General features: G+C 41.1%; 1 protein-coding gene and 1 long non-coding RNA gene across 5 annotated transcripts; one reads left to right on the top strand and one right to left on the bottom strand.

Moving 5' to 3' along the window:
• Nucleotides 1–85: 85 nt before the first annotated feature.
• ORC6 (origin recognition complex subunit 6) lies at nt 86–9,215 on the bottom strand. Of its 3 annotated transcripts, none has more exons than XM_058440958.1 (7): nt 8,964–9,215; nt 6,557–6,686; nt 5,157–5,320; nt 4,507–4,596; nt 2,869–2,981; nt 2,392–2,460; nt 86–1,027 (listed from the first exon to the last, which is right to left on the bottom strand). In XM_058440958.1, exons 2-7 carry the CDS (start codon nt 6,602–6,604, stop codon nt 900–902), a joined length of 612 nt encoding a protein of 203 aa, XP_058296941.1. In that variant the 5' UTR covers nt 6,605–6,686; nt 8,964–9,215; the 3' UTR covers nt 86–899. The 3 variants fall into 3 exon arrangements, with proteins under 3 accessions (XP_058296941.1, XP_032013173.1, XP_058296940.1); XM_032157282.2 differs by lacking the exon at nt 8,964–9,215 and adding an exon at nt 7,895–8,389; XM_058440957.1 differs by lacking the exons at nt 2,392–2,460; nt 8,964–9,215 and adding an exon at nt 7,895–8,389.
• LOC116471227 (uncharacterized) lies at nt 8,478–16,773 on the top strand. Of its 2 annotated transcripts, none has more exons than XR_009214191.1 (5): nt 8,478–8,535; nt 14,017–14,115; nt 15,424–15,556; nt 16,098–16,218; nt 16,728–16,773. It is a non-coding gene; the product is annotated as an uncharacterized LOC116471227 (long non-coding RNA). The 2 variants fall into 2 exon arrangements; XR_004248760.2 differs by having other exon boundaries at nt 15,424–15,520.

Genomic DNA, 16,773 nt, shown 5'->3' on the forward strand with positions numbered 1-16,773 from the left:
GCAACCTGGGCTTTTTCCTGTTAGAGGAGACATAGCTTTTAGCATAAGAAGGATTCCCCCAAACTGATGACAAGTACAACTTGAATGCATACACAAATAACATTTATTAACCTAGGCTGTACAATATATTGATTTAGTCAAACAAAAAATACCTTACACAAAAACTGAAGTAAAATCTGTAAGATGCCATTCAGACTGAATTTTATATTCTGAATAAGGGACTGCTATTCACTTAAAGCAAAATGGCTCCAATTCCATCTATCTATTCTATCTATCTTATCTATCTATCTTATCTATCCATCCCATCTATCCATCCCATCCATCCATCCATCCATCCATCCATCCATCCATCCATCCATCCATCTATGTATGAGACAAGTCTTGCTCTGTCACCCAGGCTGGAGTGCGGTGGTACAATCTGGGCTCACTGCAACCTCTGCCTCCCAGCTTCAAGTGATGCTCCTGTCTCAGCCTACTGAGGAGCTGGGATTACAGGCACGCACCACCACACCTGGCTAATTTTTGTATTTTTAGTAGAGATGGGGTTTCACCATGTTGGCCAGGCTGGTCTTGAGCTCCTGACCTCAGGTGATCCACCCACCTCGGCCTCCCAAAGTGCTGGGATTACAGGCGTGAGCCACTGTGCCCAGCCTCCAATTCCATTTTGTAGGAGAGCACATAAGGCTATACCAATCAGGCACTGTGGCTGGTCTAATGCTCACACCAGGGGCCAGCCCACTGCCCAGACTTAGCCTCCGGGTAGGCTGCTTTGCTATTTAAAGGCAACAGTCTTAGGATCCTTGTTATAAAAGTTTAAACAAAATCCCAAAGCCGTCAAGTCTTCCTGGAGGTGGCAATGTACTATCGGTTTGAAATGCATACCAGTCTGGAAGCTGAAATCACTCTGCTGTAGCCTTTTGAGCACTGGCAGCATTTTCCAAAATTTTTCTTTTCCATTCTTCATAATCCTGTGTCAGATCTTCATCTTTCTGTGGTTTATGTGGCATCTCCTCTACCTTCTCCATTTCTGACAGAAAATTACCAAAAGGAATTTCAAAATTCTTATGCTTAGAAATGAAATTAAAAAAAGGTAAACTTGTTTAAACTGTCTACAATAGAAAAGATACTGAAATGACGTGGAGAAACAGCAGTTATCACTTTTTTTTGAGATGGGATTTTGTAACGTTGCTCAGGCTGCACTCAAACTCCGAGGTTCAAATGATCCTCCCACCTCCACCTCCTGAGAAGCTGGGACCGCGGCTGGGACTATAGGCTCACACTACCACACCTAGCTTAGCTATCACTTTTTTCTCTCCCTTACACTCCAAGCATTCCAAGACATCTAATAATAGCTAACATCTATCAAGCACTTAACTGGTGCCTGATAGGCACTGAACCAAATACTTTAAATAGCATTATTTCATTTAACCCCTACTACACTCCATAATAGGTGATAATATTAATCACATTTTATAGGTCAGGAAATTGAGGCTCACAGAAATTATAGACTTTCTTAGAATCCCATAGCCAGTGGCTGGGCATAGTGGCTCATGCCTTTAATCCCAGCACTTTGGGAAGCGAAGGGGGCGCGTCACTTGAGCCCAAGAGTTCAAGACCAGCCTGGGTAACATAGTGAGATCCCATGTCTATCAAAAATACAAAAATTAGCCAGGTGTGGTAGCACATGCCTGTAGTCCCAGCTACACGTGAAGCTGAGGTGGGAGGATGGTTTGAGCTCAGGAGGCGGAGGCTGCAGTGAGCAAGACCGTGCCACTGCACTCTAGCATGGGTGATAGAACCAGGCCATGTCTCAAAAAAAGAGAAACCAAAAACCAAAAAACAAACGAACAAAAAAACCAAAAAATCACATAGCCAGTAGGTGGTATTAAAACAATAATGCAGCCATTTGCCTGAGATTGTCTTTGTAGCTAAAGCTCTTATAAGCAGACTGGAACTTAACTTGGAAACATTTCTTTGTGGGGGGAAAAGAACCTCTGAAAGACGAAAATAATCCCCAGCCAATCACAAACAGCCAACCAGCTGACTGGTTATACAACTAGGGACTTCCCATTAGACCATGCCCAGGTAGGACAAATACCTAGCTGTAGCTGCCTAGGCTGGTCTCGCACTCCTGGGCTCAAGCAATCCTCCCGCCTCAGCCTCCCAAAGTGCTGGAATTACAGGAATAAGCCACTGTGCCAGACCAGCCATATTCTTAATTACCCAATAACGATGTTACTTCCATTACTGATTGCTTGGAAAACTGGTCTTATCAAATGATTCAGTCAGAATTTACTTAAAACTGGATTCCTGTCAGGCAAGCTGCTAGAGCAGCACTGGGCTGTTCACTGCATAAAATGTCAATGTCAGTACCATGTTAGTAAAACTTACCCTTTGCTGGGGCTTCAACCACTATCTTCTTTCTCTTCCGTGGTGGAGTAGCTAAATCTCCAGGTTCTCCTTTAAGAAGTGTTATCAAGGTTAATTTTTCTCCTGTCCTCAATTTCAGCATTTGGGCATGTTTTGGATCACAAATAAAATTAGACACCTTAACTGATCAAATATGAGGAGAAGACAAATGATCTTAGACTTCTCTTTTTGGCCTCTCGTCAGACTTGAGAATAATTTCTATCCTGGCTTATGTATCTACAGGCTGGTATTTAACATGGGAACATGTTAATAGAGAATCTATTTTCCAGGCATAGATTCATGGAATCATAGGTTAGAAACATCAATAAAAACATACCTGGTCCACATGTAATACGGAATTTAGGAAGCAGCCAGTTTACATATTTGAAAATATTTGACTTTTACAAGCAAAAGTACTACATTTTCAAATGACGCATTCTTGAACTACAGAATACTTACTGTCGACCTGCTGTCCAATCTTCTCTAGTTGTTTACACAGTCGATCAAATATAGCTTTTTTTACACCGGATGTGGCTACCATTTTGTTTTTATCCACTTTCAGCTTTAGAATCCTACAAAACAATTTCATAACTTGCTTTTCTCAAGACCTGTACAGTCTTCTTCTCTGGGCAACCAGATAATCAACTTATTTTCTTTTTGACCATGCTTTAAGAGCCTCTGTCTAGTTTTTTTCCTTCATTCCAAACATGTTATTATCTATGCTAAGTTGTCGTTTATTGGACTGAGAGTTAAAATGCAAATGGGATCTGTTTTATAACAAAAGGGGCACATAAAAGACATTTGCTGTAGTGCTTCATGACTTTTAGAACTCTTTAGTAAATCTCAGATTAATTTAATGAATGACAATCATAGGACTTTTTAATGTTCCGCTCATTTTAACTCACAGGATATTTATATTACAGGAATGTAACAACCCTCCCCCCCAACCCTGAAAACAAACTCTCCTAATAAGACTCCACAGCAACCACTAATTACAAACACAAAATAAACTTTTTCTTCAGAATAATAGACCTGTCAAGACCTTTTCTTACTCAGCGTAATATGGTTTCAAAAGTAGGGTTGACTATTCTGTTTTCTACAATAACAGCTACACTCCCTCCATATATGCACACGCTTTTGTTGAATTGAAGAGATGTTTTCCACAAATGCCAATTAATACTCCTAGGTATGTACCTAATAGAGCCAAGCATACCAAAATTAGTGGGTAGGTAGTGAGAAATCCATTCTTTAAGGGCCAACTACATTTTGTTTTCTAAGGAGTTTTCTGGCAAGATAAAAATAAGATAACTTTAGACAAAGATATCAACAATTACTAATATTTCCAGGGTAACATTTCAGTGTACACATAGATAACCCACAATTTTAAGATTCAGATGTGAGAATTTATCACTAAAATATGTTATAAATTCCTTGAAGAACAGTTGTAGCCAGTGCTTTTTTTTTTTTTTTTTAGAGACAGTGTTGCTGTGTTGCCTAGGCTGCAGTGTACTAGCATGACCATAGCTCACTATAACCAACAACTCCTAGGCTCCAGTGAGCCTTCAGCTTCAGCCTCCCGAGTAGCTGAGAAGCCAGGACTGGAGGCGTGCGCTGACACCCAGCTAATTTTTTTTTTTTTTCTTAAGAGATTGGGGCCTCACTATGTTGTCTAGGCTAGTCTTGAACTCCTTGCCTCAAGCAGTCCTCCTGCCTCCACCTCCCAGTGTTGGGATTACAGGCGGGAGCCACCACGCCTGGCCCAGCCAGTACTTTTTTAAAAATATGAGCAGAAAATCACACATGAAGATTGTTTTAATGACAGATATCATCTCTTATAAAAGGCAGACTGAAATCAGAATTCCCAGCATATGTATACAGCTGCTATTTGGCTAGTGAAATTCTGGCAACACTAGTTCCAAGTTGTTAGCTACATTATGAGATAAACTGGGAATATGGTCACTTGGCCAATATTCCTAATATTATTTCTAGGGGAAAATATGCTCTGAATTGATATCAACTAAATTAGAAGTATTCCTTGGGGATGAAAAACCCACTTGTAAATTGGTAACTTTTCTGAATGTTTAATGAAATACTTACTTGCATGCTGAAAGCAGTGCAGCAGAAGTGAAAAGTGGCCTGGATAAGTCAAGATCTACTTGCTGTGTCTGGGGAAGACTGGACTCATAGCTTAAGGAGAAGTTATTGCAGAATTATCTGTTAGAAAATATTATTTGAAAAGAGACTGAAAGTGTAAACCAGAACTTACAAGCTTTTAAAATGGATATGTGTGCTGTCACTTAACATGAGTTATTTTTTTTTAAGATTGAAAATTAACCAGAATAGGACAATGGATAATTTATATCTATCAGTATAAATTTTCTGGTCCCTGCCGCCCCAAGACGGAGTCTTGCTCTGTCATCCAGCCTGGAGTGCAGTGATGCAATTTCGGCTTACTGCAATCTCTACCTCGTGGGTTCAAGCAATTCTCCTGCCACAGCCTCCCGAGTAGCTGGGATTACAGGTGCATGACACCACGCCCAGCTAATTTTTGTATTTTTAGTAGAAATGGGGTTTCACCATATTGGCCAGGCTGGTCTTGAGTCACTTGACCCCAAAGCCCAGTCACTTGAGCCCTGACCACATGATCCACCTGACTTGGCCTCCCAAAGTGCTGGGATTACAGGCATGAGCCACCATGCCTGGCCTATTGGTATACATTTTCAATTAAGGTTCTTTATGCCCCATACCTTTTTAGCATCTTTGAAGCCATGTTCACTGCTTCTGTACAGCTAAACTGTACAGCTAGGTCTCTTATTCCAATATTTGAATTCAGGCCCATTAAACACTCAAAAGATTTAAGACAGCTCTGATATGTCTCCTTGTTCAAACCAGAAAGTTTAATTAAATAAGCCTGTGAAAGGAAAAGCACATACACAAATGATAAAAACCTTAAGTTCTATATATTAGTACCCTTAAACACTTGTTTAATAAGCAGTATAACTTTTCAAAATTAATTTTGTGGCAAGTCACTCTACCTAAAGGTTTAGCTTCATTTAGTCAAAAAACTGGTAATCATGTCAGGCTGAGGAAGTACTGCTTTCAAAGAGTTCAAACTATACAAAGGCAGGCAGTCATGCATATGCACAGATGATTTAAAATTGTAACACAATATTAATATAGTCAAAACAGGCAGTAAAAAACCACAGGAAACACATATATGGTTACTTGTGTTTATACAAAGGTGCTAACGTGTAATTTATTGGGAAAGGAAGGAGAGAAGTAGCGGGAATGGAGTAGGGGGCGGTGTGTGTGGATGTGTGTGTGTGTGTGTGTGTGTGTGTGTGTGTGTAAGAGGAAAAGGAAATTAGGAAAAGAAACAGGAGGATCCACTGTGGGAAACCAGCTCTGTCTGGGAGACTTGAGGAAAGTTTCAATGTAACAATAAGGCAGGGTCATGTAAGACAAATAGGAGTTTACCAGAAGAGCACTGTAGGAAAAAACAAGGTATTGCATTTTCAAAGCCACAAATCATTGAGGTGCAGAGTCTGTTAAGTGAATACTGTAGCTTGAGGCCAGGATTCAAGAGAGGCTGGAGAGTTTGATGGTCATCAACAAAGCTTTGTTTTTAATATTACCATTTAATGAGTGTATCGTTATGACACAGGTACTGTGTTAAAGGTGTTATGTACATTTAATCCTCATAATAATCCAGCGAAATTGGATATTTTATCTTCACTTTATGGATGAGGACACTGGAGGCTAACAGAGGTAGCTAGTGTGGAGATTTGATCTCAATACGCAATTCCTCCTGACCCCAAAGCTTGTTCTCTCAAACACTGTGGCATTGGAAGAAAAGCATAGGGGTTTGGAAATACCTGCTTTAAAAGGAGGATAATGCTAGCAGCAACGTGGAAGATGGCCTCTAGCCGAGAAAGAGGTGGTCAGGGAAAACAGTGAAGAGTAAAGAAAACATGGCAAAAAATTTTTTTCCAATGCAAAATGATTCTACAGTATTTCCAGAATAACATACAAGAATAGCCAAGACAATTCTAAAACAAGAGTTTTTACTGGGGTTTAGTTCAACCAAAAGTTAAAAGAGCTTCAGTATTGCACTGGATTATTCAGACATTCGGTGGGACCTACTTACCCTGTCCAAGGGGCACTTCATCCAGGAAGCTGCAAGGTCCAGGCACATGACTGCACTGCTGGTCTCCGTGGTGCGTGCAGAGAGGCCCACACACTTCACCCGGGACAGGCGCAAGTACTCCTCTGCTTTCCTGGTTAAAAGGGCAGTGTGTTCGCTACAACTTATTCAGAAGTTTGCTCAACACGTTGATAAACAATGAATACAGCCTGGTGAGCTTCACACTAAGCCTAACTCCTGTGGCACGTTTATCTGGGGCTGGGAATGAAGGTCATATCCTCTGGGGAGAGGAAGACAGAACCAGCACTGACTCCAAACATCACTGTGCTCAAATGCTTTCAGGCAAAAGGAAGTTAAATTTTGACAAAAAAACAATCCTTCTTTCCTCCTTCCATTACTGGAACAAGCATCAACTATCACAGACACAGGCAGGTTGGACCAGGGTTCCTCCTTTCCTCCTATTTCCTTTAAATCAGTAGTTCTTAAACTTGATTGTAGGCGAAAATCACCTTGGGGACTTGTGAAAACAAATTACTGGGTCCTAGGCCGAGTTACTGATCAGTAGGCTTGAGATGGGACCCAAGAATTTGTATTTCTAACAAGTGACAAGATGACATGGCTGTTGCTGGTCCAGGAACCACATTTTGAGAACCACTGTTCTAAAAGACTACCGAGTCCTGCAGGTGTGTCTTCAAATCTTTTAAGTGCTGTTTTCCTTGCCTTCCCTCGCCTGACTGCTCCACGTTTTAGCTACAATGGATTTATTTCGAACCCCGGATCCTGCTTCCCATCTCAAGGCTTTTACAGGAGCTGTCGTCCCTGCCTGGGCTGCTCTTGCCATATCTTTTCTCGCCTAACACCTGCCATCAATCCGGCCTCAGCAGGAACGGCGCCTGCTTTTCCGAGTTTGTTTGTTTTGTTAAAGGCAGCCGCTAGGCCGCGCTCCACCCCAAGCCCAGTGGCTCTGGCGCATGACCCGGTTAAGGTCTACACAGTCCTCGCCCTTACAGACAGCGGGGTCTGCGCCTCGTTGTCGGGTTCACCGCTATAAACACGACTGCAGTAGGCGTTGGCGGAATGAGCAGAAAGTTCTCCCTGGCTCGTTTTTCTACCACCGTGTGCTACCCACGGACAGGGCTGGCTGTTCCCAGGGAAGTGTGCCATCGCCGTTTGTCATCGCCCTTCTTGCCATCTCATTCAAGCCCACGGCCGGGAAGTTTTTTTTGAAGTAGGCCCTAAATCCCGCCCGGCCCTAGCGCTCCCCGTCACTCCTGCGCCGCCCGTCGCCTGGGAAGGGCGCGGGCCTCACCTGAGGGCCCAGGGCCGCCAGGCGGAACTCACCTCAGCATGTCGGGCTCGGCGAGGCCCAGGCGCGGGGCCAGGCGCCCGATCAGCTCCGACCCCATGACTACCGCACAAAAGCGAACAATTCCGGCGAACGCCGCGGGTCAACGAAACCCGCGCGCAAAGGTTGCACCGGCCAGTGAGAGACAGGCCCCACCCCCGGCGCATCTGGATTGGTTAGGACAGGACGTTGAGACCTTCCCACAAGCCAATCAGGGTCTTCCTTTTGCGCATGCGCAACACTAGCGCACTCGCCAACACAGATATGGTGGACGTGGACTTGTTGGCTCCCACTCTTTTCATTCCTTCTTGACAAACTCATCACACACTGCCTTTCCCTCCTGTTGTCTCCTGCCTGCCTCCGGGCGATCCCCACTGCCCTGCACCGCTCCGCCCACTCTCGCACGCGGTGGTGAGATTGGCTGGCGCCCAGGTCCGTCCATCTAGCGTTAAGTGGCCAGGGCCAGTAAGCACGCGAGACTTGGGTTCCTAGAAGTAGGCCAATCAATGAGCCGCCTGTGGGGCCCGGGGGCGGGGCTAGAGAGGGCGGGGCTTGGAGGGGCCGCAGCGTCACATGACCGCGGGAGGCTCCGCGCGGGTTGGGTGCTGTTTGCTGCAGGCTCTGGGGAGTCGCCATGGTGAGTGCTGGGGGGGCAGTGGCACCCAGGTCGACCCTCCTTATAGCCCCTGCTCTCTCCCACCGCCCTGGACCCCAGCGAGTGGAGAAGGGGCCCCACAGACCGTTCGGGACTAAGGCCAGCCCAATTTGGCCTGCGGGATAGGGGACAGGAGGAGGAAGGCCGCGGGCAGGCTGATCCGGGCCGGGGTGGGCGGCGGCTCCTGGCTGCGGCCGTTGCTGAGAGACGGGGCGGCCTCTCTGTGGGGGTGACTTGGCATGTAGGCTTTGGGGTCCATGAAGGCCTGCGGCCTCCTCTAAGTGGAATCGGCCACCTGCCCACCACGAGGGGACCCGTAGTCCTAGGTCTGAGCGTCTGGCCCCCGGGGCGCGTGGAGGCCCTGAGACTCGGAGGTGGCGCCGGGACCCGCCCAGATGTTGCGTTTCTACCTTTTGTGCCTAGTTGTGCTCGGCCGTCCCCGCGCCCTCCTGGAGGGGTCGCAGTGGTTCCTCGGCCTTTCTTGGCCTCATACACGCCTTCGGCTGCAGCGTTTGTCAGCGAGTTCTGGGGACCTGCTTACATGAATTTCCTGGAAGGACTCAGGCTGTCTTCTAATCCTGACGGTCGCAAAGGAGACTGATTGTTTCCTTTAGCATTTGTGCATTGGGCGCACCTTGGCTCTTTTGTCTCTCCATTGATGAAATCCAAGTATTTGACTTGCTGGAAGCAGTCCTTCTCCTTAGGGCCCCTCTGTGACGGCAGCAAATCGTGGTGTGGCTGTTGGCCGGTAGACTTGAACTTCCTCAAAATGTGAATCTTTGTGTCTGGTTCCCACAAAGGCAAGTTGTCACTTGCATTTTATTAGCGTTTGACATAGCCTGCACTGTGTAAGTAAATTTTTTGAGTATATACTGTATGTCCGCTTTAATTATCTTATTCAACTCTGTGTAGATAGGCTTCTGTAAATCTGTAAGCCTGGAAACAGATTTCACTTTAAATGTCTTAATGCCAGAAAGGATTAAGTGTTTTACAAATACAATTTTCTTATAACATGTTGCCGTACGAGGTGATTTTGCCTGTTTCTCAGAATTTTTATAATTAGGAATTGATACAAGACTGGCGCAAAATTTAACTTTAGGATTTGTGTGTTTCCCAGCGTTTATGGATTGACATTTATATTGTTTCGTAATGGAAAACACTTAATTGAGGATGTATTACACACTCCGATTCTTTGTTGGGTGAACCGGTTGGGAGCAATCTGCCAGACACACAGTCTTGTCCTCATGAATTTTATTGGGAAAGGAAACTTGAGTATTCGTTCTTTCACAGTCACTGTCTATAATTTAGGCAGGTCGCTTAGTCTTCTTGGTGTCGCACTTTTGCATCCGAAAGCAAGTGTTGGCCCCTTTGGCCCTTCCCAGCCCTAAAATTCCAGAATCCACTTCAATTCTTCAAACATCTTGTGTGCCTTCAGTGTCACGGACTGTGGCACTGGGTACCAGTGTCGAACTTAAGAGGCTACTGGGGGAGACACGCTTGTAGAACTTAACTGTAATACAGTGTGTGGATTGCTTTACTAACATTGTCAACTCAGTGCTTTGGGGTCATGGAGGGATAGTTTTGCCTGGGGATTTTGGGAATGACTACAGGAAGTAACTTGAACTGAGACTATAAAGAGGGTGGGAAGAAATTCTCCAGGTGGAAAGAAAAGGTATTGCTAATAGATGAAGCCAGAACGTTCAGTGTGCTCCATCAGAGGATTCTTGGGGATATGTATTGGAAATGAAGTTAGAGCCGTTTGGTGTTCAAATTATACTTTGAAGTTGTCATGCCCTCATCATCCTTATTTCTCTCTACTTCAGTTGTCAATGTATGCCATGTCATCATTTTTAAAATAGTTATTTCATTAACGTGATATTCTGTACCTTTGTTTGAAGAAATGAGTGTTACATTTGGTTTACATTGTACTGTCAGATTACATCTACAGCATATGAGCAGGGGGATTGAACCACATAGGTTTCTAACATAAGTGGAGATAATTATTTGTATCTAAACTGAATAATAATTGTAGCACTTATTAAGTGCTTATTACTAAGTAGTAGGCACGTTTTGAGCTTTGGTTTCATTTGTTGGTTTCATTTGTTCTTCATAACAGTGATGTACTCTCATCTCTGTTTCATAGAAGAGGAAACAAAAGCACATTGTTTGAGTGGAGTGTAGTTTTCCAAGTGATCAGTTCATGATGACCTTTGCTTTGCTCTGCACCTTAGAACTGTAGACTTGAGAGGGCTGTTTGTGGGTCTCAAGCTAAAGTGGGCCTAATCACAAATGTTAATTTGATCCCCATTCTGTAGGGTTTCCATTTTCTTCTGATCCATGTAGCTGTGAAGTATGGTCATTTACAAATGGAAAACCACTTTCATGATTGAGGAAACACCGGTTAATTGGCTTGTGTTTAATGACAGCGTGCTCATATTATAACTGTTAAGGCTCTATGTGACACTTCATAGGAAGGCATCAAGAATAGCCCTTAGAATAGCTGTTGCTAGCCTAACCACTGTTTTATGAGTAATATATAAAAATAGATTGCTTTACTATAGCTTTATGTCTTCACTTGTAGCTTACTTTGTAATAAGTCATATCTGTAATCTTCAACATTTTGTATTTACATTTCTATTTTAAGCTCAGTTGAGACAAAATAGAAGAATTTTCCTAAAATTGCATTCTTTTGTTTATACATCACTAAATCTTTCTAGTCATTCTATACAAATGTTTTTGGAACTGATTGTAACCTCTTTATACCCATAGTTTCGTTTGCTATATAATAAAAATTATCATACACAACAGCCAAAAGGTAGAAACAACCCATATGTCCATGGATAAACAAAATGTAGTGTGTGTGTATATATATATAGATATATAATGAAATACTTCGTTTTTAGAAGGAGGGAAGTTCTGACACATACTGCAACATGGATGAACATTGAAGATATTATGGTCAGTGAAATAAGCGAGACATAAAAGTAAAAATATTGTATGATTTCACTTATATGAAGTATGTAGAGTAGTCAAACTCAGAGAAAAGAAGGTAGAATTGCCTGGGGGGTCGGAATGGAAGTTTAATGGCTACAGTTTCTATTTGCATTTGTAAAGATAAAAAGTTTTAAAGGTAGATGGTGGTAACTGTATTAATGTGAATGTACTTAATGCTACTGAACTGTACATTTAAATGTTAAAATGGTAAATTTTAGGTACATTTTACCACAACAAGAAGTCGTTTTTTAATTAAAATATCTAGATGTATCATAAAGAAAAATAAAAAAATTCAGATGTATCACTGTTTATCACTAAATGGATCAGTTGAACTTAATGAAATCCATTGATTCAAATTATTATTAAATCTATTGCGTCCAGAGGTAAGGAGCCAAAAAATTCCAAATGATGGCCTGGTTTCACTAAAGTTCAGAGAGATGAACAGTAAATTTCATTAAGTCAGAATCTTTAAATGCTGGTGTCATCCTTGCCTCTGAAACCAGCATTTTATGGTAATAGTTCCACTGGGATTCATGTTCCCTTTAAGTGAAGTTTAAAAGATATCTAACTTTTTCTTTGAAATTTGTTTGTGCTTCTGAGGAAGAGTGCTTGCAGCAGAGCTCAGTTTACTAGAGTTTTTCATGGGGAAAAAAAGGGAGATGCATGGCATTGTTCATTATTCAGTTAATATTTTTCTCTTTCCGAAGTTAGAACAAGAGAAAGTTTTCAATTTTTATAAGCTATGCTAGTTCAGAAGTGGGTTTTATGTTACTCAAGTTTCTTTGTTAATCTCAAAATGAAATGTTGTTTTGCTTTTCTTAGATAATGAGACAGACCAGATTTTCCTTGCAGGTTGATGTGTAGGTCTTTGCCTTCCACCTCTTCAACTCATTGTGTGAGAGGCATTTTGTCTTTAGTCATTGTTTTAAAAAATAAAAGTGAAATGACATAACAAAAAATTAATCATTTTAAGGTGAACAAATTATTTCACCTTAAAGGTGGCATTTAGTATGCTCACAATACTGTACAATCACCACCTTTGGTTTCAAAACATTTTCCCTACCCCTTAAAGAAAGCCAGTGCCCGTTAAGTGATTATTCCCCTCAGCCTCCCTCCTGGTAATCATCAGTCTACTTTCTGTTCCTGTACAGAATATTTCATATTAGAGGAATCATACAATATATGGCTTTTTATGTCTAGCTTCTTTCATTTAGCATGATGTTTTCTAGTTTTGTTTATGTAGCAATACTTCATTCCTTTTTATGGTTGAATAATATTCTGTAATTGTATGTATATACCACAATTTGTTTATTCATCCATTAATTATTCAGTCATTGTTTTGTTAAATATCTAAACATTCTAAAACCAGTGTATTCATTTATGCAGTGAACATTTGTGGAGCACATTATGTATCAAGCAGTGTGTTGGATCCCAAGGATGTAAAAATGACCATCATTTATAATAATAATGTGATGCATGCTTTGGTGGAGATATAAACAGTGTTTATATGACTTGAAGAAGTGGTTAATTCTTTTTGGCATGGAGATTGAATTCATTTTGCAAGCAGATTTTTGTTGATGGCAAAGAGTAGAGTGTCTAAATATATTTTGTCCACTGTAGCTGTAGATCAGTATATTTGAAATGGTATAAGCTATTTGAGGACAGTGCTCTTTATTGTTTTCTACTGTAAGTTACTAACAATTTTGGCTATTTTATTTCTAGGCTGTTTAGTCTTTTGTTATATATTGCCAAGGAGGGGCTGGTCAGTGTTCTCGTAAACTAGTTCCTTAGTCTGTCTAAGAATAGACTGAAATGCAGATGATAAGTAGTCTAGAGGAAAAGAGAGGCTTTAGAGATTGGTTTCGGCTACACCTATCACAAGATTTCGATTGGTCAGATGGCTATGTCTGGGTTGGATTCAGAGTGTGTTAGCAGAACACAGCCATGAACTGCCACTGCAAGTTTCTTCGAGGCCAGCCTACTTTCTGAGAGAGAGGCAATTCTTTGTACACATACTGTTCTCCTTTGTCAGTCTTATTCTGTTAACTTCAGCGATTGGGCAGGACTCTGTGTGCAGCAGCTGTTAATAATTGGTAAATGGGCCGGGTGCGGTGGCTCACGCCTATAGTCCCAGCACTTTGGGAGGTCGAGGCAGGCGGATCACGAGGTCAGGAGATGGAGACCATCCTGGCTAACACGGTGAAACCCCGTCTGTACTAAAAATACAAAAAAAATTAGCCGGTCGTGGTGGTGGGTGCCTGTAGTCCCAGCTACTTAGGAGGCTGAGGCAGGAGAATGGCTTGAACCCGGGAGGCGGAGCTTGCTGTGAGACGAGATGGCGCCACTGCACTCCAGCCTGGGCGACAGAGCTAGACTCCGTCTCAAAAAAAAAAAATTTGGTAAATGGGTTTGGGGTGTAGAGCTGGTTTGAGTGTGCTTGAGACATCAGTGGAATTTTTTATTTTTCAGCCTACAACACAGCAGTCCCCTCAGGATGAGCAGGAAAAGCTCTTGGATGAAGCCATACAGGCTGTGAAGGTCCAGTCATTCCAAATGAAGAGATGCCTGGTAAGAATGGCGATGTGGGAGGCACAGTTGCAGTTCGTGTGTTCCTAAGGAAGCATGTGCAGTGTCTTCTAGAGTCAGGTGTTTCTGGTAAATCTAATCTTCACCGTCTACCAGCATCTATCTTCAGTCTCATCTCCCTCAAGCACTTTGTGGAGCAATTTCAACAAAGAGCCCTGTTTACTCACATGTATATTTATGGTTTGGGATTGTCTGTCTTCCCTCCTAGAATACAAGCTTATAAGAACAAGAGACTCTTCCTTTTATTTATACATTACTGTATTATTACCACACCGGTGTCTGACCAGAATTACTGGCCTCCTTGGTTCTACACCTCAGACCTGAGGAATACTTAACATATAATAGGTACTCAGTAAATATGTGTTGAATGAATGGATTTAAATGCTTTGCATTTGAATTATTCAGCTTTTTTTCTAAATATCTTGAAAACTTTAATTTCTTTGCTGAATAGATTTATTTATTGTAGAAGCTAGCTTAAAAATTATACTTAACACTTATTTATATATTTTTATATTCTAAAAGATAAAGTAAGAGATAATCTGTGTAGATACTGTTGATTCTCTGGATTAAAATGTAAGGAATTGAGCCAAATTGGTTAGTACTTTACTGTGATGAAGATGATGCTATCTTGCCTTTGTAAAATGTCTTACTATGCTTTCTAAAGCATAGTAATATGCTCTTGTATCTTTTATTGGTTTCATTGCTAACAAATTGGGAATGAAAAATAAATGTCTTGGAATGGAGAAGATGGGTTTGCTATTGCTTGCTTCTTTCTCTTCCTGTGTATGGGTAGTGTTTCCTCTATCTCAAAGAATTGCTTGCATTTCTGAGTTAAGTGGAACATATGGGCATTGTGAGGGCTTGAAGAATGCAAGAGGAAAGCAAACTTAAATGCATAGTCATTTCAGACAGCTCTGAAGAGTCTTTAACCCATGACAAAGCCATGTCAGGATAGTATCTTCCTTCACCTGAATCAGTATGCCAGTTCTCTTGATTGCAGGTAAAATGTGATGAATGGAGCTAGTTTCCTAGTCTCTATAGATTGAAAAGATTAGCATTCTATCAAGAAGCTTGCAGTCTTAGCTATGTTAAGTCTTACTAAGATTCTTTTTCAGTAGAGACGGCAAGGTGAACCGATCTAAGTTGATTTTTTTAATGTGGTTAAAATCATTTAAGTGCGGTATACTTTTAAAACTATGTAACAAGTCCTTGATGTAAAGAATTTGTACAACCAAGATAAATGTTTATTTAAATTAAGCATTCTCATCTATTCTCTTGGTATTTCTGTAGGACAAAAACAAGCTTATGGATGCTCTAAAACATGCTTCTAATATGCTTGGCGAACTCCGGACTTCTATGTTATCACCAAAGAGCTAGTATGAACTTTGTATCTTTTGAATGTTGAAGACTAAACATTTGGACCGTGTCTTTTTCTTGATAAGGCCAATTTTGTTTGTTCTTTATGAAGTTTTTCTGGAGTTATCTTATTCTTCGTTATCTGAGTCACATGGCACTCCTTCTCCATGCAGATGTGCTAAGTGAGAAAAATACTTTGAGAGTACTCCTTTCCTATGCTTAAACGTCTTTAAGTGTGTTGTCAGTGCATCTCAATTTTTAACCCTTCATGAGGATATTTAGGCTATGACACAGTTGGTTCTTTAATGCTTAGATTTTGTTATGCAGCAGTCTCAAATGGACAGGAATTTAATCATTTGCCATTTCAAAACCCATTAGCAGTCTGACAGGTAACCATTGTATTTACTGCTTTGCTTCACCACACATGCTTTAAAACCCTTATTTTAAAGTAAGAAAAGTCCAGCTAAAATTCTTCCTTCACTTGAACACTTTCTTAAAGGACTAAAACTTAAGATATCTGCCTAGTAGTTAATAATGACTCCAACAAGTTTCAAAGTTTTGTTTAGGTTGGCTTATTTTTATTTTTAGTCCTTAATCATAATTAAAAGATACGGCCATTTCTGATGAACTGCACTACTTGGAGGTCTACCTGACAGATGAGTTTGCTAAAGGAAGGAAAGTGGCAGATCTCTATGAACTTGTACAGTATGCCGGAAACATCCCAAGGCTGTAAGTAATTACAAATCAGAGAACTTCTGTGTCTGTATTTCCCACTTTATGTTATGTCCTTTATGATTATCAGCTTAAGAAAAAGTTTTAAGGGTAATTTCTTAACAAATTGAGATTAACATTTTGGTAGATACTCTCATTTGTTTTAGAGTAACTAGATTTATGTTTTATGTAGATATTTGAAGAATGTTGGAAATAGAAATAATGGACATGCTTGCTATTTTGTTTAATGTCTTGACTGTTAGAAAAATTAATACAATTGTTCTCTTCCTAATAGGTTTAAAGATAATATCTATATTGTATATATACAGTATATATGTGTGTGTGTGTATAGTTTTTTTAGAGGTCAGTCAGTGGTTATATTTTAAATGAGATATTTTCCTTGTCATGCGAGAGAAAACAACATGGTACCTGTCTTGTTTATTTAATATTTTGTTCAGTGTGTTTGGAAATAAATTCTTGATTTGAATATTTTATTTCTAATCAGCATTTCTTCATAATTCTCCTAGTTACCTTTTGATCACAGTTGGAGTTGTATATGTCAAGTCATTTCCT

Source organism: Hylobates moloch, unplaced genomic scaffold (genome assembly GCF_009828535.3).
Source record: "Hylobates moloch isolate HMO894 unplaced genomic scaffold, HMol_V3 SCAFFOLD_6, whole genome shotgun sequence".
Lineage (NCBI taxonomy): Eukaryota > Metazoa > Chordata > Mammalia > Primates > Hylobatidae > Hylobates > Hylobates moloch.

Bases quoted from the DNA above. Each gene is read 5' to 3' on its own strand.
- ORC6 (XM_032157282.2), bottom strand. From the start codon at position 7,959: ATGGGGTCGGAGCTGATCGGGCGCCTGGCCCCGCGCCTGGGCCTCGCC. The intron at 6,687-7,894 runs GTGAGTTCCGCC...CCTTTTAACCAG, and splicing joins GCCGAGCCCGACATGCTGAG to GAAAGCAGAGGAGTACTTGC. The intron at 2,982-4,506 runs GTAAGTATTTCA...ATTGTTTTGTAG, and splicing joins GCACTGCTTTCAGCATGCAA to GATTCTAAAGCTGAAAGTGG.